This window comes from Catharus ustulatus, chromosome 4 (genome assembly GCF_009819885.2).
Source record: "Catharus ustulatus isolate bCatUst1 chromosome 4, bCatUst1.pri.v2, whole genome shotgun sequence".
Lineage (NCBI taxonomy): Eukaryota > Metazoa > Chordata > Aves > Passeriformes > Turdidae > Catharus > Catharus ustulatus.
In genome coordinates this window covers 64358952-64378600 of record NC_046224.1, presented here as the reverse complement: position 1 = coordinate 64378600, position 19649 = coordinate 64358952, and the positions used below count along the sequence as shown (strand labels likewise).

General features: G+C 46.4%; 2 protein-coding genes across 4 annotated transcripts in view; both read right to left on the bottom strand.

Moving 5' to 3' along the window:
- CDPF1 (cysteine rich DPF motif domain containing 1) overlaps positions 1 to 12153 on the bottom strand; it is a 31569-nt gene extending 19416 nt beyond the window's left edge. For 2 of the 3 annotated variants that reach the window (XR_004417629.1, XR_004417628.1), the window contains exons 1-2: positions 12075 to 12153; positions 4321 to 4445 (exon numbers count right to left, since the gene is read on the bottom strand). Coding sequence is in view for 1 of the 3 variants with exons in the window: in XM_033057133.1 (XP_032913024.1) it covers positions 2069 to 2166; positions 2575 to 2586; positions 4317 to 4434 (228 nt within the window). In the remaining 2 variants the exon portion in view is untranslated. Of the gene's footprint in view, positions 1 to 2068; positions 2167 to 2574; positions 2587 to 4316; positions 4446 to 12074 lie in introns of all 3 variants that reach the window. The other variant, XM_033057133.1, reaches the window with a different exon arrangement.
- A 555-nt stretch (positions 12154 to 12708) lies between these two features.
- PKDREJ (polycystin family receptor for egg jelly) lies at positions 12709 to 19571 on the bottom strand. Its single transcript, XM_033056868.1, has one exon. The coding sequence runs from the start codon at positions 19361 to 19363 to the stop codon at positions 13409 to 13411; it is 5955 nt and encodes a 1984-aa protein (XP_032912759.1). The 5' UTR covers positions 19364 to 19571; the 3' UTR covers positions 12709 to 13408.
- Between the last annotated feature and the right edge of the window lie 78 nt (positions 19572 to 19649).

The following is a 19649-nucleotide window of genomic DNA, read 5'->3' as shown; positions in this document are numbered from 1 at the left end:
TCTGCAGGTCTCTTTCAATGTTACCTAAGCAGTATTGCTAAATTCATTTTGAAACCATAGTCATATGTGTGATTCATTATCTGGCCTGGCCAGTTTGGCCAGAAATTTATTCTCAATTATTTACAATCAATGTTTTACTTCGAGTGATACCATCAGGAGAATCTTGAAAACTCAGATAGCAAGCAGTAAATGACTGACAAATTTCCACAACAGGCAAAATAAGCAGGACTTTCAAAAAGATTAGAGGCTTCCATTAGCTCACTGCAAGTATCTTCTATTCATTGCCAAGGTTTAGGTTAACTGAAACAAACACATGTTTTTAAAGAAAAAGCCCCACTTTCATTCAGAAAAGCACAGTGTGTGCAAAGACCCTGAGAGGCTGAAATGCTCTGACAGCTCAACTGCCTCACTTGGAAATATCTGCTGAATCCTTCCTAAATTCAAGACACTTCATTTGGGAATGAAAACAGTTAAATGCACTCAAGTTTGTCCCGAATGTGTCAGTGTTGCCAATGCTCTGCTGTTAAAAGGAAGGGTCAACCTGGCATGCCAAGGCAGGAATCAAGCCCCTAAGCTCGAACTTTCTGAGCAGCTGCACTTGGCTCCTCGTTGAGCTCTGTGTTGGAGGGAGCCAGCCCCTGCCACCGCAGGGACAGCAGGGAAGATCCTGCTCATGTGAGCTGAGCAACCTGGCTCTGGAAACTTGAGCCCAGCCACCACAACCAGGGAATGCTGGCACTTCACCTAGCCAGAACCTACAACTCCCCTTGTAACTTCAGAATAGGAAAAAAAAAAAAAAAAAAAAAAACCCTCTGAGCTGCAATCACTTTTGGTGATTTTCATTTAAATGTCAGAAGAGACTTCAGAGATAAGATGTTGAGAAATATTCCCAGTGCAGGTAGCTGAGTATGCAAGCTCCCATGCCAGCTGCACATTGTGCCATGGAAGGTAGGAAGCAGCTGAAGCCCCAGCAACAAGCCGGGAAGGGGCACTGATCCTTTTCCTAAAAAAGGGCTCAGGGCCCTACATCACAGTCTGGGAGAGGACTGGTCACCCTGAGATTCTGCAGGAGCAAGTGAACAGCAGGAAAACCCCAGACCTGAAATTCCCCACAGGAATGGGTTCACAGACTGTAGCGGTATAAAAGTCCAGGGGTTCCATCATTCCTCCCTCCTGGAGGAAGCAGCCTGAGCTGTTCCTGTTGCTGCACCATTCAATTATTAAACCTTTTTTTTCCTGAAATTGGATACCTGACAAACCTGGGTAAGAAATTTCTTGAACAAGGAAATAAACCCAATTAGAAGAAAGGTGTTACTGTATGCTCCTCTTAGCCCATCCTTGCTGCTGACTGCCCACAAGTCAGAATAGCAACTACATTGGGCCAAGTGTGTCAGAATCCTTATGGCTGTGTCTGCCCAACTCCCAAAATTTGAGACTCACAGCAAACAAAGGGGCCAGTTCCGCCCTGAGAAGAAGGAATTAAGACCAGTAATTTTACACCACCTTTCTGGACTGCACTCAGATTTCACAGTTTAAGGTTGCCTTCCAGCTGCTACCTAAATTAATTCTTCTTCAGAGAGCAAGCATGGTACAACTCTCTTCCCTGCTCACTTTAAACATTACCTTTTGCAAATAGGATGACAGCCCTGTGAGTGTAAACCTAACAATCTGTGGACATTTATATTCCCTTTACAGATAAAAAACCCCACTGTGTGTGATCTATACTCCCCTTATAGTGTTATTTATATTGCCCTTGCATTTCCTGGTGCAAAGGAAGTAGAAAAGAGCCCTCCTTGTGCTTGAGAGGCTGTACTGTGTTCATCTGTAAATAGAACACAGATAAATAGAATAGTTGTGGATCAATTTAATTTAATACTGAGAGCTTAATCTGGCAGCATCCACAAGAATATACAATTATGTACAATTACCATACATGCAGTGGTAGGACAAGAGAGAATGGTTTGCCTTGAAAATGGATTGTTTGGGATTTTGCTGCTTGATCTTTTTCTGACAGGTCACCAGGACTGGAACAAAGAGAAATGATTGAAGCAGCTTGTTTTGTTTGTACTGTACCAACACACACTGCTCTGCTACACAAACTGCAACGAGACCCAGCGATGAGGAACTTGTCTCTGTCATGGGTGATAGGATCCTTCACGACACAGGCTTTTTTCAAAAGCCTGCAAAAGAATAATTTCAGGCTTTTAAGTGTATACTTCATGGTAGGAGATGGCTGAGAGGGAGAAATTGTGGAGGCTGGAAAGTTATCAGCCTTTTCTACTTGATTTGCTCATCCTGCTGTTGTACGTGAGGCAAGGCAGCAGCTGTACAGCTCCTTTTCTCTTCAAAACCTTCAACTCTGCAGCTGCCTTCAGTCCTACACTGCACTTTCTATCTTTCTTCCAAAAGTAGAGCAACTGGTAAGCCTCCTCTCAATGCATCTTACTAAGTTTTTCCCAATCCTCTACCTTAAAGTAATTATCTTCTATTTTTTATGACAGGCACTCCTTAGCATAGCCAACTTCAGTACTTTGTCAAGTCACCATTTCAATTGTACAGCTTTTAATCAGAAACTGTCTTCCAAAGCTGCATGCATGTGAATATAAAATACAAAGGTTTTACTCCTCTTGGTTATGTCACTGCTGTAAAGCTGAGGCTCCCCAACTCCTGAAAGCAGGAGCTACCAGTAGAGAGCCTTGCAGTTACCTCTAGCATGCTCACTTTATGGCACAGACTGTGCTGCTTGCTTGGTGTTGAGGGAGTGCATTTATTAGTAATTTGGCAACCTGCTTGGGAAAATCTAAAGCTTTCTTTTTTCTGGGAGCTCCAGGCAAACTATTACAGAAGCCAGTTGAGTGTCTGTCTGCACAGGGCAGCAAGGGCACCTGACTTACTCCTGGGCTTAAGTCAAACTTGGATTATGGTAGTAATATGGATAAAAGGTATTCTGTCATCTTGTACTGCCTTCTCCTTGCCTCTGTACACACACAAGTGTGTGTAGGAGTGTGTCCAGCACTGTGTTCCTATCTCCTTTTTCTGTCCACTCAAACAGAAAATTATATGGCCAGAGCCTTCCACTATCAGGAAAGATCAGGTACCTTACCATGGCAGATCACCCTGTCAACAAGTCCCTGGGTACAAAGACAGGATTGTGTTTGCAAAGCTCCTCTTGCAGGATTCCCAGCTCTCATCAGTGCAGAGCCACTGGACAAGGCTCCCTGTCCAGCACATTTCCTGCAGCACTGCATTCCGGACACGTGAGCAAGCCAAGAAAGATGAGGTGTGAAGGCTGTTTCTTAAAAGCATCTACAGAAGTGTGATGCTTCAGCATTATTCTTTTGCTTTTGGCACTTGAGCAATCCAAATAAAGCTGGGATGTTAACACTGAGCTTGGATAACCTAAACTAAGATTCAGAGTCTTCAGAAATGGACCTGATCAAAGGTGAGCCATTGCTCTGCTGAGTAGAAGAGGGAAAACCAGTAGCACTGTGGGATTTGGAATGATAAAAAGACAGCTGCCCAAGGACAACAGCTGCAGCAGGTGGTGATAAACAGCTATTTCCATTCTTTAGGAAACAGAGCAGTCTTATTGGGGTGAAATGCTGAGTACATGCCTGACTTCCAGCTCCAGAGAGTTCCTGATCATGTCTGCCATGATGGCCTCCACCAAGCTACTCATGCATTTAAAGCAGCATTTTATTTTACAGGGGGTCTAATGTCTGCAAACACAGCTGTAACTGAATGATTTCTGGTCAAACCATCCCTACTTAGCAGAGGGAGAAAAGGCTTTGGTCCCTGAAAATCTAAATACATAGTGAACATCCACACACACTGATGTCACACAGTCTGACACGTGATTGTCCAATCCACCCAAAAAAGCACTGCTAGTCAAAAGTCTCCATCATGCCAAATAGCTCTTAAGAAGTGGTTTTGCCATATATATTTCATTCATGCTGTGTGTTGTTCAGCTGAGGAAGGCTTCAGTGGGGGAAGGGCTATTCTCAGAAATGCCAGGCTGTCAGTCAGCAGTATTCTAGCAAGAAAATATTGATAGAGTGGAGTTGTCAGTGGGGCTAGGAATTAGGTTAAATGCAAATTTTTGCATGGTTTTAAGCAGGGTACAAAAATTGATTATTGTCTTTCCTACCAACACTGACAACTTTTAACACTCCTTCCACTTGGAAAAACGGAGATCACTTTAAGTACCAAGTGTTATGTTCAGGGTCAGTAGAGCACATTATTGGGCTCATGCAAGTGCACACTACCAGGATTCTAATGCTCATAGCAGAAATGAAGTCTGTGATCTCAGAGGGCACTTACACAACTGAGAGTTGAGTATTGTGGCGTCCGCCCATAGTGTGTGTGCGGGGCTGATAAGTCACACAGCTCACATTTGAACTCTCCTGGTGTCTGAACTTCTTTGGGAGCACCCATTTTTAAGCTATCTGCAAGAAACACACACAAAAAAAATCTTGCAGCTTCAAAATGCAATGCTGGGAACATATCTACAAGAAGATTAAAGACATCTGGCTTTGCAAATAAAACCCAGCAAAAAACTGACAATTGCAAACCTTGATTTGTAAATATTTTCTCCCCAGTCAAGTTGGTTTCCCATGTCCCAGTTAAATTTTCCAATTCCTTGGACAGGTCTATAAATTGCAGACTGGGAGCCTAACTATAAAGTTCACCTATTAATTTGGAACATCCATTAAATAACTCAGGTGACAAAACACATGGCTGTGAGCTTGAAAACTCTCTGCTCAACTGAGGTCTGTACTCCCTAAGTGCTTCCCAGAGCACTGTTGCCTATCTGCTGCTGTGCAGAATTCCAATCCAGTTCTGCAATGCCCATCTCCTCCCTCAAACTGGAGCTGTGAAAGGCTTTGGGACTCCACTCAGGAGGCAGGTACCAGGAAGGTAAGTGTTGCAATGAAAAGACTGTCTTTTTTTTTTTTTTTTTGCTTCTGGTTCACCTTGGAATAGAGTTTTGGAAGCTTACCCCTGGCTTCCTGTTCCCATCTGGCTTTCTGTGGAAATGAGGCCAATGGAATCACCCTCTACCATGTGCTCCCAGCTGAGCACATCCACAGCCTGCCAAAGGACAGCAGGGCATTCCCACTCTTCCAGCTCTGAGCCAGAGACTTTCCCTGCAGAGTTGATTCAGTTTACTCAGGCCATGTCCCTATTTATGCATGAGTTCATCAAGGCCATGCCTCTATTTATGCTTCAGCTCAGGGTCTTTCTTTGGGGACAAATCGCCTGACTGTCCCTCCTTACCCCACAGGTTTGCACCACAGAGCAATTTCACAGTACATAAACCAGAGGGTTTCAGAAAAAATAAACCAAAAGATGTGCTCCAGAAGCACCTAACACCCTCCAACCTGAATGCCCATCTGGTGGCCATGCAGCCTACAGGTTGGCTCCAGAGGTGATCTAAAACATCCCAAAACACAGAGAATTGGCAGCTGGTATCCAACACCCAATACCTTGGTCCATGGTTTCAGTCTTACTAGATCACATTAGTTACTAATGCAGTAACAAAAGATACTTTTTAATTTTCTTCTTCCAATATTTTCCTTATTGCTTTTAAGGAACTACATTGGCTTGCAGAGGGATCCAACAGCTGCTAACAGTAGCACAAGGTAAGAGTCAGAACTGCAGCACCAGCAGAAAGGCAGGGCTGAGATGAGGGACCTGCACATCCCTCTTTTAGTGACAGTAAGCTGCTATTTCTGCTTGCCCAACAGAGTGAAACTGAATCCTCAGAGACATCTGCTGACAAGGTGAACTAGGGGCAAGGTGAAGCAGAGCTGGGACTACTTGTCATCTAATGTTCCAGAAAACCAGGGAGATCCTCAGAGGCTACAGAGGCTTCATGACAGACACCCAGGTCAGAAAGTCCTAGTGTGTAAAACCCTGAAACTTAATTCTGGAATAATCTCCCTTACCTCATCACTCCTTTACTACCAGTCATTCCTCATCATTCCTGGCATTTCATTAGCACAGAGTTCTTCAGATGTAACACAAATGGGGCTAGACACTGGATTAATAAATATATTCACCTTGAGAACACCTCAGGATACTATATTTTTTTCACAAATGATATGACCCTTGGATATTATGTGTTTTCCCTACCTCACAGGGATGATTGAGAGCATTTAATTAACTCAAGTGCTTTCAGATTTGTCAGTTGTATGGCATGTACATGCTACCTGTTTCTCCCTGTATATTGTAATTTAGATTCTTCAAGCTATGCACTTACTCAGGCAAGAAGTCTACTTTTTGAACCTTGCACTTTAGGAATACCAGCTAGGTCCCCCTGACATATCTGACTTCACCTTTTCTGCAGGTATCCAGCAGAAATACCAACATACCCACTTGACTGAATGAGATTCAGATCCACACTTGTATGCAGTTTTTTGTAATCAGTCTGCCTTAAAAAGGAGAAATCATAAACCTCAAAGGAATATGGAAAGTCACTTGAATCAAATAGAGAAGCTATAATGGTGACTTTTTCTTTAAAATAGTGCAAAACACCAAGAACCACCACAACAAAAAATAAGTATTTATGGCAGTGAGGGTCATAGACTTTGGAATTCATATGTCCTGATCCCAAGTTAAAATAACAGCCCTGGGTTCAGAGCTGAAGTACTTTAGATATAGAAACACCTGCTCTCTCGCAGAGCATCGGCACGTAGAACAGAATCTGTTCAATGCCTACCACTGGGAAGGAATGATATCTATGTCCAAACACATTTTTGGCTATGCCAGTTGAAAAGCATATGATCCTGCCTGCAAGGCACAGATGAATTTATGACGCTTTCCATCTTACTCCCAGCTTACAAGTCACTGGTAGCAGCTGTACCAAATTTTATTTCACTGGGAACATCATTTGTCCCAAGAGTTTGTCTACACAGCACTTGGGAAAGTTCAAGTCTCTGACTAAAGGTGTGAGGTCAATGAACACACAGATTTCAGTGTAAATGCTCCCATTAAGAAGTAAAGTTTGCTATACAACAAAGTAAAGCCATTTCCTTCTGAAGAAAGGTATTTAATGGCAAGTTTATGCATGTGCTTTACACCTTTAGTCTAAACCACCAAGCAGACAAGTCCAGAGATGCCCTTTCTCACAGAGTCACTTCCAAAAAGTTCATTTGCTTTGAATAACCATGTCTTTCTGTCATAAACCCAGTTGAGCCAGACACTGCTTTATTGCATTGGTCAGCTCATTGATTTGGCATTACACACCATCTTAGGGGGATTTGACAGTGTGACAGGTGTCTGTCTGCCCTCCAGACACATGAAGCAGAGTGAGAACTCATTTCTCTCTAGCAAACCAGCAGCAGGATAGAGGATCTCTTGAGGAGAAAGTCTAGGGCACTAATCCCTTCTTAATAATGACAGGCAAATTTGTGACCACGAGCAGCCCAAATCATCACCAGGTGCTACCACTATTTTGTTTTTACCTTGGTATGTTCTGAAGCAGCACCATGTCCCAGTAACGTCACAAGTCTGTCTGGCTGACACGCTGAACAGGTCTTTGACAACAGCTTGTCTAGAACTGAATTCTGCCCAAGCATTTTCCACTCTGACTGGAAGCCACAAGGTACTTGAACACATCCTTACTTGATGCACATGCCCAGCTCTTCTGGAAAGAGCGCAGTTACCCACATGCTTGGGTAACCACTGAACTAACATGCTCCACAGAAACCTGCCAGTTCAAGCTCAAAGTGCTGCAGGGCATGTGTGAGGTTGGCTCACATGTCCTGGCAAAAGGTGAAGCACACAGATTTCAGTGCCACAGTAAGGAAATAAATGCAGTAGAAGAAAGGCATGGGCTAAGTAGTGCTGAAAGACTGTTTCTCCATGCTGTCTGCAGCTGATACCTGATACAGACATGGGGAAATGGCTCTCAGTCCAGTTCTCTGGAGACTCCTAAAGACTTCAGGGCAATTCTGCTTGGAGCACTCTGCTAAGAGGCCTGGAAGGCATGCCAGAAATCATAAATCACCCTTAAATTGTCAGGGTCAGTGGCAAAGTAGCAGCACAGATAAGTAATCTGATTTTCTTTGCTTCAAACCTCATTAGCACAAGTATTTACAATGCATAGGTTAAGCCCCTCTTAATACCCCACAGGAGACTCCTCCTGTATTTCTGAGTCACTGATAATCTAGAGAAACCATACAAGAAACAAAGTGCCTATAAACAGATGCAGACTTGATTTAAAAGGCTGTCAGATAAAGCTGACATTGACACACCCTTAATCCTCTCCTACAAAACCCTTGTTTCTTTTACCTACCAGGATTTTCCTGCAATATCCACTGTTGATGACAATAATCTATTAAAATATTCACAGCTCGATTTTCTACAGGTAAGAGTGCTCTCTAATAGAAGGGCAGGAGTTCATACCCTGGCATGTCCCAGTGTTGAATATGACAGATATTTAAATACACTTCAGCACCAGCAATGCACTTGCCTTCTTCAGAAAAACAATCTGCTGCCTAATTGATCAGGTAGCAGATAAAACAGCAGAACCTTCTTACTTGCTAGTTAATCCCCAGGTGAACAACTTTCTTCCTCCAGTTCCTTCATGCTACAGCCCTGAAGGCATGTTTAGATCACCTGTGCCTGCCTCCCAGCTCTTCTTTTCAGGTGATTTACCTTGGGTTCAGCACGAATTAGCCCAGGACTGTAATATCACCAAGCATGACCATTCAGAACTTTCATCCTTACTCACCCCTCCCAAAGATCACCTGATTGAATTAAACCTTGATTTGCAGCACCCTTTTCCCCAGGCTGGGGGGTTGTGCTGGCATTGCTATGCTTTCTCTGCTTGGAAGGAACAGAGATCCCTGCAGGCTTCCCTCTAGCCAATGGGTCACAGAGCAGGCCCCCAGCCCCGCTCCTGAACAACAGCTTGCATGGATTCCCCATGGCAGCAGAAGGATAAACAGTCTAGGTGGTCACAGATGTGAAAGCCAGGGTGTTTTCTGAACAGTTGTAGGGAAAGAGGAGTAGCACAGGCAAATCAAACCCCTTCATTAGGCAAAAAGGCTTTCTGAACACACGATGAATCTCAAAAAGGCATGTATACCTAAGACCCATGATTTAACACAGCTGAGAAACCAACACTCAAAAGAAACCAAGCCTAAGTGTCTTTTATTCAGAGATGGCATGCAGCCTGCTCTAAATTAGGCAGCATTTAGTAAGAACCTCAAATTAGGTGAGAATTTAAAGCTTCACACAGGAAGGCTGCACAAGACATCACCTCCCCATAACACAAGAGATCCAAACACTGAAGTGTTGCTGAAGTGATCATCAGTTCTGGATCACAGAACACTTATTCTTTGCCAAAATGGAAAAACCAAACCTGAGGTCAGATTTCATTAAATCTCCTTCTGGTTCAGTCACAATAAAAAAAATCAACCTACAACCACAGCAACCCTCTGTCCTGAACTCATTTCGTCTCCCTTCCAAACTGCAGCTCCCTATTAGAAATTTGTTACATTAATAGCCATAGTGGGGAAGAGCAAGTTGCTCTATTAATATATAAGTGATGACCATTACTTTTTAAGTTGTTCTTAAAAAAGTTAAGTGCAGGGCCACATACGTACCACTGAAAGTATCAGCTTGGTTAAGCACAATCTAAACTTAGTGCAATACTTTCCAACAGAGTCCAAAAATAGGAACACCAAGATTTTGTGGAAATACAGGAGGAGAGGCTAACACAGTATTTCAGGAAATAAAACCCTGCCATTTGACATAATCCTGAAAGGAAGAAATACAGCTTCAGTGATTAATCTCCCCACAGAAAGCAAAGCTGGCACTGTAAGGAAAGACTCAGTCCCATGACATGGAGTTGCATGTGACAATGTCCATGCTGTAGAGCTGGTGCCCACTTTCTCCTGTGACCAGGAAGATGTTCAGCGTTAACAGAGCTGGGAAAGGGAATTCTTTCCAATAAAGCATGACTGCATCTCTCGGTTTGTTAGGACTGAGCTTGAGCTGGGGACTGCAGAATGAAGTAAAACTATCCAGAAGGAAAAGCAAACAAAACTACCACAGGGGTGAGGAGTATGGGGTGAAGAGTGCCAGCTTCAAGAAAACCTGGGAATAAAGACAGGCCTCTCCCTACTATACCTAAAACTTCTGCATGCACATGGCCCAGCACACCTTCTGCAGCCATGCTCATTTCCTCTGGGACATACTCCTCAAGGTTTGTTGTCCCATCTGGTGTGAACAGTAAGCACAGGAAAGCACCAGAGAGATCCACTGGCAGCACATCTCATAGAGCAAAGCCCATGGTCACCCAACCCTCAGAAAGTTTTCTTTTCCAGGGCACTTGTTGGGAATTTGCAAACAGGTTCCTTGTTTCACACCTTCACACCAAGGTCACTTCATTGGTTACAGTTTACAGTGGAAATTAAGTCTTTTAGTCAGGGGTTAGCAGCTTCCAAACTTCCTGACATACATCTATACAAAATTCCTATTTTCTAGCCAAATTCCTGTCATCTAGCCAAGTAGCAATAGGAAACAAGGTGAATTCAGGCAGGTACAGGACTTCCTGAATTTTTAGCAATGTTTTCAGGTTACTCTGTTCGCCCTGTCAGAAAGACTTGGCTTTCCAATTAGTACTTGGATTACTTTGCCTAAAAAAGATGTAGGTACTGAGGTTGCCCTTCTTTGAATACCTATGCATAAAAGAGGAATCAAGGCACATACCCAAGAACCACTTCCATAATTCCCTGTAGGACACTGAGAAACATATGCTGGCAGCATCCTCAATATGCCACAGATATTTAATAAACTTTTCTTTGGCTTTAGATCTCCATCTGTCCAGCAAACACAGAGAGGTCTGACTAAGATTTCACTGAGGTCCAAAAAGAAAGTGTGGGCTCAGAGTAGAGCTAATTAAGCAGCAGAGCTGATGGGATCTTGACAGAAATAGTTGTCCATGTTTTTCAGAGCTGGCTATAGGTCTAGGTAGACAAGGCTTAAAAACACCGTGATGTTTCATGCTTGATTTAAATGTGTGCTTCCTTCCTGCACATACACATAGCTCCAAGCATGGTTAATGAGTAATAACTTCACTCATGTTGGGGAAATTATGACCAAATAAACAAACAGCTGGGGGAGAAGGTGTAGTGCAAAGTTATTATGGCCTGTAGTTAAAAGCAGACTTCAAAGGAGGCAGCATGGTTCAGGTGTTAGATGGGCAACAAAAAAGAAAACAGAAAGAGAGGTGAAAATGCTATCACTAGGCTCTGACAAAAGAAGCAAAAAACACTGGCCAAGCCTCTCTTGCTTTATCCAGGCCCGGACTAAAGAACAAAGAAGCCCAAACCATTGCAAACATATAGATAACTAATTTCTTTCTTAATCCAAATCTCAGGTTTTGCCTATCTATTGGGGATTTTGGGGCTTTTTGCACCTTTCTTGGTATAGCAATTTTTGTGCTAGTAAAAACACTGATTTAATCAACAGATCAGTGCAAAGGTGATGCACAGGCTAGAGAGCTTGGTATCTCAACCAGCCTGGGGAGCACATCTCCATTACAAGTCACCTTTCCAGCAGAATCCAAGTATTTTCCTACAACTATCATCAAACAAAAACCTTCTTCGGTCTGAACAACCTCAGACTGCTCTATCTGGGCAAAATAAAACTTTTAGGCGAGCGTTCATCAGTCTCTTGGCATAACCTTGTCATATTTGTAGCGACTCTGTTTGAGAAAAGACACAAAGTGAGACAAGGTATCACTAATGCTTTAATTGAAAAAGCTTCTTTGTCCTTAATTTACACGGGAAGTTAAGGCATGAGGAAAATATTTCTGGTATGGGATCTCGGCCCCGCTCCTCTTTGCCCACAATTCCCGGTTCCCTTCGCCGTCCTTCTGGTTCCCAGCTCCCTCAGGCTCTCCCTAGGTCCCCGTTTCCACCCTCACCCCAGTTCCTTTCGCTCCCGTCTGCCGTTCCCCGATCCCCTCCCCATCTCCCCTTTGCTCCCCGATTCCCGGTTCCTGTGTCTCTCCCTGCCCTCACCCCCCATTTCGGGTTCTGTCCCGTGCTCCTGTTTACCTCCCGATTCCCGCTTCCCGCCGGCTCCAGTTCCCTCCGGCGCCCACCTTCCACCCGGGGCCACCCTTTTCCCTTTTCCCCTTTTCCCTTTTCCCCTTTCCCCTTTCCCCTTTCCCCGTTCCCGTTCCCCACAGCGCTGCCCACCGAGCACTTCCGGGACCGCGCGGGGGCTCCCGGCCCTCCCGGACAGGGGCGGGGCGCGCCGGGCGGCCGGCAGGGGGCGCTGTGCGCTCGTGAACGCGTCCTGCCTTCCCTCACTCCCTGCTCCGGCTCTGGTGGACACCCAGGCGTTCCCGGCGTGTCCCGCCCCTCAGGATGGACACCCATGTGTCCCCAGCGTGTCCCGCCCCTCAGGATGGACACCCAGGCGTTCCCGGCGCGTCCCGCCCCTCAGGATGGACACCCATGTGTCCCCAGCGTGTCCCGCCCCTCAGGATGGACACCCAGGCGTTCCCGGCGCGTCCCGCCCCTCAGGATGGACACCCATGTGTCCCCAGCGTGTCCCGCCCCTCAGGATGGACACCCAGGCGTTCCCGGCGCGTCCCGCCCCTCAGGATGGACACCCATGTGTCCCCGGCGTGTCCCGGCCCTCAGGATGGACACCCAGGCGTTCCCGGCGTGTCCCGCCCCTCAGGATGGACACCCAGGCGTTCCCGGCGTGTCCCGGCTCTCAGGATGGACACCCATGTGTCCCCAGCGTGTCCCGCCCCTCAGGATGGACACCCAGGCGTTCCCGGCGTGTCCCGGCCCTCAGGATGGACACCCAGGCGTTCCCGGCGTGTCCCGGCCCTCAGGATGGACACCCAGGCGTTCCCGGCGTGTCCCGGCCCTCAGGATGGACACCCAGGCGTTCCCGGCGTGTCCCGGCCCTCAGGATGGACACCCAGGCGTTCCCGGCGTGTCCCGGCCCTCAGGATGGACACCCAGGCGTTCCCGGCGTGTCCCGGCCCTCAGGATGGACACGCCGATGTTTCCAGCCCTCAGGGTATTTTTCGCTCGTACATCAGCATGTGCTCAGCCTGAGGTGAGAGCCGTGCTCAGCACGGAGCTGGCTCCGTGGGCATCACCTCTGCGAGCTGGGCAGAGGAGCTGATACTGCCGTGAGAGACAAGGTCATGCTTAGTCACAAAACTTGGGTGGGACAAGTTTTTTGAAAACAGCTTCTCCTCAGGGAACTGGCTGTACTGGAAACCGCTGGCATTCTCAGTGGGATATGCAAAATTTAATAGCAGTGATAAAAAGACAAGGTGATGGATTAAGTCTTCAACGAAAATAAGTGCATTTATTTTAAATTTTGCCCTTCTCAGCATGTTTGCTTTCATCATCAACAAATTTCAGGTAACTCTCTCAGGTTCTTCAGCTGAGCTAACCTCCACATGCTTTTCCTGAGTTACCCATCTGATGTCTTCAAGGTATTTTGCGCGAATTGAGCTTATAGCTGAGAAAAGCAAGGATTTCAGAATTGAATGGAAAAACAGGTTCTCAAGAAAGGAGGTTCCAGATGCTATGAGCCACTCCCGGGAAGTCTGGTAGCCATAGGACAAACCATAGAGCACAATGAAGAAGGAGGAGAGCACAGTTATGCCCAGAACCAGTGCCCAGGCCACACAGACCCACCACCAGCACAGCAAGGGCTCAGTGTCTGGGATCTTGCGGAGCTGCCTGATGGTAGTGCTTAGTGTCCTTCCTTTGGAAAAGAAGCCCCCTTCTGTCAAATTGGAACTTGACTTCTGGGACCCTTTACCCGTCTGAGGGGAACTCACACTTACTGTCTGCTCGTCTGTGTCAATTACATTTGCATCTTTTTCAGATATTATGCAATTATTCCAGTACCTAGAGTCTACCTTTGGGTACATCTTAGTCACAACAGGAGGAGGATCCTTCTGGGAATACTTAAATAAGGCAATTATTAACATTTCCACAGGGAGGGTAAGCAAAGCACATTCAATTCCTACTGTTATTGACCTCAAATACCTCAGGTATATTGGAGTTTCTTCATCCTTTTCAGCATTAAAGAACATAATGTTAACAAGAAAGCTGAATAATATTACTGCTAAAAATGTAGACAACCTTTGGAACCTGGTGAAAGCCCCAGTGATGACAGGAGCAAAAATTGAGAGCCATAGATGGTACTCGGTCAGTCTCCTGTTAAAATTGATAAGAAAATAGTCCAATTTGGGTAGAGGTACCTCGGGGTCTGCGACAGAAAATTTCCAGTCTCGTGAGGGATTGTTCTTGTCAATGAAAAGCCATTTTCTGCACAGAAAGAACCAGACCTTCCTGGTAGACATGTCCTCAACTTCAGCTCTGCTTACGAACCAGGATGGCGATTTGCCCTCATCACTGAGCCTGAGCTTGAAGGATCTAATATCTCCCAAGTTTTTCTTAGTAGTTACCAGAAAGCAATCAATGCTTCCCCGTTGGAAAGCTGGAGAAGGCTGGTGCCATAAACAACGGAATTTACTCCTGCCGTACTGGCCGATGAGCTGTAGAAAGACCTCTGCTGTGGTCCCAGCATTCCAGCGACTGCCTGTGTACAAAGTGACCAGAAAGCTCCCTTCGTCGGAGGCCTCGTTGTCTGGCAGGACGATAATGTACTTGATCTCCTTCTCAACCCTGTCTTTTCCTATAGCCCAGCAGCACAAAAACAAGAAGATGGCAAAAATAGAGAGCACTGTTATGAGGGTCAGTGGGTTTTTAGGTATGTCTGCTATCAGGTCTCTCCCCAGATCTACTGTGTTGGGAAGAACTACTACTTTGGCTGCCAGGAACTTGATGTTGGATGATGGAAGGCTTGGCAGACGCTGGCGAGTCTGCTTGGAGTCACAGACACAGTGTATCTTCTCCCAGTCGGTCAAGGAGCCAATCCTGCATGTGTCTTTGTTCCACTCACCTTCAACCCCATCCAGATGTAGGCAGCGGTCATTAAAAATGCATACGTCCACCAGTTTCCGGTTTGGGTACCTTAAGACATAGTGTGTCTCCAAGATAACAGAGATGTTCTGACTGTCCAGTCCACTTTCCTGCAGTATTTTGTTCAGCAGTGACTGTGGGAGACAGACTATATAGGGACCTGAAATGCTACAGTCAGCAGTGCTTGTCCCATTTCCACTTGCAACTGTTGGCATGTTGTGAAAAGCAGAAAACGAGGCCACAGGCTGAGCATGAGTGAGATTGGTACCTGCAAATACCAGTACCCTGAAAGTAACTTTTAATGATGTCATGATCTGGAAATATACGTTTGTGGTAGTTTCATTGAGCTCAAAACTAAATCCTCCAATTGTGTAAGCTTGTGTTTTATCGGGCCCCATAACTATATTGAAAGCTGTAATTCCACCTCTCCTGGCAAGAAAAATGTCTGCTTTTTCAGGCTTCATTGGAATTAGATCCCCATTACGCGTACTCTCTGCCACTTTATACCCTATGACTACTGATATGATATCTGATGTGTAACCTAACCAAGGGAATGGGGTCTCATCAAATTCAAGAAGGGCAGTAGCAACCACAGTATTTGGGACCACTGCTGAACCATCTGCCTTCTGTTTCACTATAGGAAAAAAGCAATTGCGGCAGGTGTATGTGGTAGGCAAATAATCTGTAATGTTCCAGGCTTCCTTTTTCACCAGAGTGATATTCCAGTAGTCTGTTTCCATTAGAGTTTCTATTTCTTCGGGGACTTTTCCCATGGAAACTATCTCTATTACACCTTCCATGATAGAGAAAATATTTTTAAATCCATCTGCACTGGCATTCTTGAGACGCAGAAGGTCAGAACTCAAGATGTGGGCCAAGCATTTTAGTATTCCACTGGTCTGAATTTCTGCTTCCTCAGACAAACGGCTCCTAAGCCTCTGTCTCAACAGAGCTCTTGTTACTTCTGTCAGTTTCCCAATGGCAAGGTCTTGTGACCTAATATTCATTCTCTCAACTGCTTGTGTGACTTCAGAAAGAACAGCCGCTACCTGGTTGATTTCCATGATGCTCCTTACTGAAATACTCAAGGCTGTATTAACCACTCTTTCCCGAAGCTGAGCCTGAGGGAGCTGGACAGTTGGTATGTCTATAATATAGTTTAAGACTGAGGCTGCAAGATAAGCCAAATAACCAGCTCTAATACCATCTCCAGTCTGCTGAGCAGATGACACGCTTAAACGGTTTGCTGACGCCAGCAGCTCATGAAACACAGCCGAAAGGGATTGAATTTTATGTGGGTTTTTCATGTGGACACGTAAAGTCACCTGGGTAAATGCCCCGAGGAAATCACGGACTTGAACATGAAGCGTCAAAGTGTGCTTGTGATAGGGGTCTCCAACTGGGAGAAAAGATGGAGGAGTTGTAGACTCATAACCATAGTACAGAATTGGGCCAAACGTGTTTTCTGCCACAGAAGTTACTGCGGTCGTTTCGGGTACGTGAGAAGCTAGTATCACTTTATATGTCAGAGGTAACTGGGTGTCATAAAATCCTCTACACTTAACAACAAATTTTGTCAGAAAGGCTATGCCGTAGTGGGGGCTGATGTTACACCTGCCGGCCCGAGGTGGAATATTTACTGTGAAGGGTATTGTGGAGGATGAGCTCCTACCATCCCAGGTAGTTACGCTTAAGTGAAGTACGTAGGATTGATATGCAGGCTTCATGAAAGTCAGAGCATGTATAGACATGTAAGCCCCAAACCTCCCTGTTGATGTTTTGGAATCCCAATCGAAATGAATTTCTTTAGAGGTGTCTGAAAAAAGGGACCAGTAATATAGTGGCTTGTTGCTTGGTTTACAGTTTGAGCATTTTCCAGATAAGGAAAATCTCTCTGTTGGAATTATACTTCTACCACAGTTTTCAATGCATCTCACATTCAGAATGAGTGGAGGGCCAGGATCCACCTCTATAATTTGATCAGCATAAGCCTTCCTTTTGCCCTTTTGAACCACTAGGCGAAAGTAGTATAAGGTGCTTCCTGGGAGGGATTCTGGTGGTATTGTTTGAATGGGACCTGAGTGTGTTATCCATCTCAAATCCTTCTGGAGTGGATGGCATCTGTTTTTCAGGCTGAATTTCATGGTTTTATAGTCTTCCCAGTCTTTAGTGCAGTACCAAGTAAATCTCATTTGTCCTCCGTCTGAATCAGGATCAGAGGACTTAGAGCCATCAAGAGTCCAGCTCTCAGAAAAACCCACTGTGCGGACCGAGCCTCCTGAAATATTTGCCGTTAGATCAGCTTTCTCAATCGCAACATAAATCACATCAAAGGCCTTGAGGACTGTTGAGGACCTAATTGGGATTACCTCAGCAGTGAAATGAAACAGATACACCCCATAATCTAAAGCATTCTTGGGAACAGTTAAATGTACCATTTTTGTGCCATACAATACAGAAGTGTTTACTGGATTTGACCAGTCTGGTCCTGATTCCTTGGTAGGATAGACATGCCATAAAATGTTGACAGTTATGCCAACGTTGCAGTCTATGTCCAACTTGGTAAAGAGGTAAAATTCTACTGCCTTTTTCTTGAACAAGATCAAGGATTTGGGATTAGGTCTCTGAATCCAACACCTGGTTATCCTACATTCTCTTTTCGCACAAACCACTGGAGCTTCTATGGTTTTTGCAGTATGGTCCTTGACCCTGACACTTAGAAGAGCCGGTATAGGTGCACTGCTGGTGCAGTTCACTTCTGCCACAAACCCCGTGTATTTCTCTGCATCAAAGGGTAAAGCAGAACGACGGACAAAACGCGCGGCATTTTTTACGTGGTTGTTGTACGTGTATGTGCTGTTCTGGACAACATGGTCTTTTTTTGTGCCAAAAAGCTGCAGATAGAAGGTCCACTCACACTGTAGCATTGGATGTTGTGTGGGGATAAACCACACTAAATAACTAAAGTTCTGCAGAAAAGAAGAACGGCCACTGCTGAAAACATGGACATCAAGGTCTCTTTCTGGCAGTGACCTAATCAAAGACTTTTTCTGATTCAAATAAAGGTACATTTTGAACTTGTACCACTGTAAGGCCAGAAACTGTATGGTGAGTAAGTAGGAGAGCTCCTTGTATTGGTAGAACACAGTGTGTGTGTTAGGGCCATCTGTGGAAAAAGTGCCATTGTTGTCTTTAGATGTGTAAAACGTTCCCTGGTTGTACCTGAAAATGTAAGTGCTGCTGTTGGTCTTCCCTGGATAAAGGTTTACATGGATGGGAGCCTCTTTGCCAGCAGTTAAGCTCAGGGTACCATTGAACAGGCGCAGTTCCCCCGCCAATTCCTCAAACCTCTTTCCATCAACATGGAAGTAAACGCTGGCCACCACTGTCTCATCCAAGTTCTGAGATGTAGAACAGAAGTTGCTCGGCAGCGTAAATGAACTGTAGGAGCGGAGCCAACCCCCTATAGCCTGTGTGTCCACCAGTCTATAGGCAAGTGTACTGAGGGTAAGGGGCTGAAGCCACCAGGATAAGCTGAGGGGCTGCTGAGCAACACTAAGGAGCTTGGAACTGATACTGAGGACATGCACCAAGTCACGCTCCACCTTGAGAGAGAGGTTGAAGCTCATGTGAGGCATCTGCTCAATACTGACCAAAGCAACGTGGATCCCGGGCTGCCCGTAGCACACAGTCAAGCGGTAGCTGTAGTAGGTGGCACAGGTCTTTTGCAACTCAGCTGTTGGGTAGACAGCAGGTGGTGATGTGTCTTGGTGCTCACTGCTGGGAAGGAGAAGGGTCGAGGGCACACCTCCCCGGCTCCTGAAGCGGTACTGCCAGCCGGCGCTCTTGAGGCGGGCACACCAGCCCAGCTCCACCGGCTGCCACACTCGGATGATGGGTGTCTGCGGCCGAATCACGAACAGCCGCATATCCTGCACTGAGATCTCGACGCTCACGTTGTGATGAAAACACTCGGGTGCAGCGCAGGAGGCAGACGAGCACTGCACCGTAAGAAGGCTGGAGGTCTCGGGTGAGGGAGCTTGTCCTGTCTGCAGCACCACCTGGCCTGACCAGCGTGAGATGTTCCTCACGGAGCCCGAGTTCAGGTACCAGAGGCAGCAAGGTGGGGATGGTCGCTGCCCTTCCTCCCTCTCTACCTCCGGCCCTGCTCCTGGGGCGGGCTGGTAATGCAGGGTCACGGTGCTGTTCCACAAGCACGACACCTTGTGCTCGTTGTCCTGCCGCTGGAAGACTTGGCCGTGAGGGCCCGGGCAGCTGACCCACAGGGGTGACGGCTGGAGACGGACAGGGGAAGCCGCCGAGCCCCGGGGGCAGCAGGCGAGCAGCTGCAGAAGAAGAAGCAGGAGCGCGGCCATCGCGGCCAGAGGGGACGGGGCGCAGGACCCGCGGCCTGCCGGACGCTGCTCGTTGGGGTGACCCAACGGCTGGGACAGCAGCCCGAGGGCACCGGAGCCTCCTCCGAAGGGCAGCTGGTGAGAACGCTATTTAACCTCGGACACCGTGGGCCGGAGGTGGGTCCGGAAGAAGGAACAAAGATTTGGGGGGCAATAATGGCCACCGAACTCCCGCGGGCGTCCCTGCGAGGCGGCGCACAGGCTCCGCGCGTACCCGCCACCCACCGCCCGCCGCTCGCGCCAGTGG

Excerpts from the sequence above, each read along its gene's own strand:
- PKDREJ (XM_033056868.1), bottom strand. The coding sequence starts at position 19,363 with ATGGCCGCGCTCCTGCTTCTTCTTCTGCAGCTGCTCGCCTGCTGCCCC.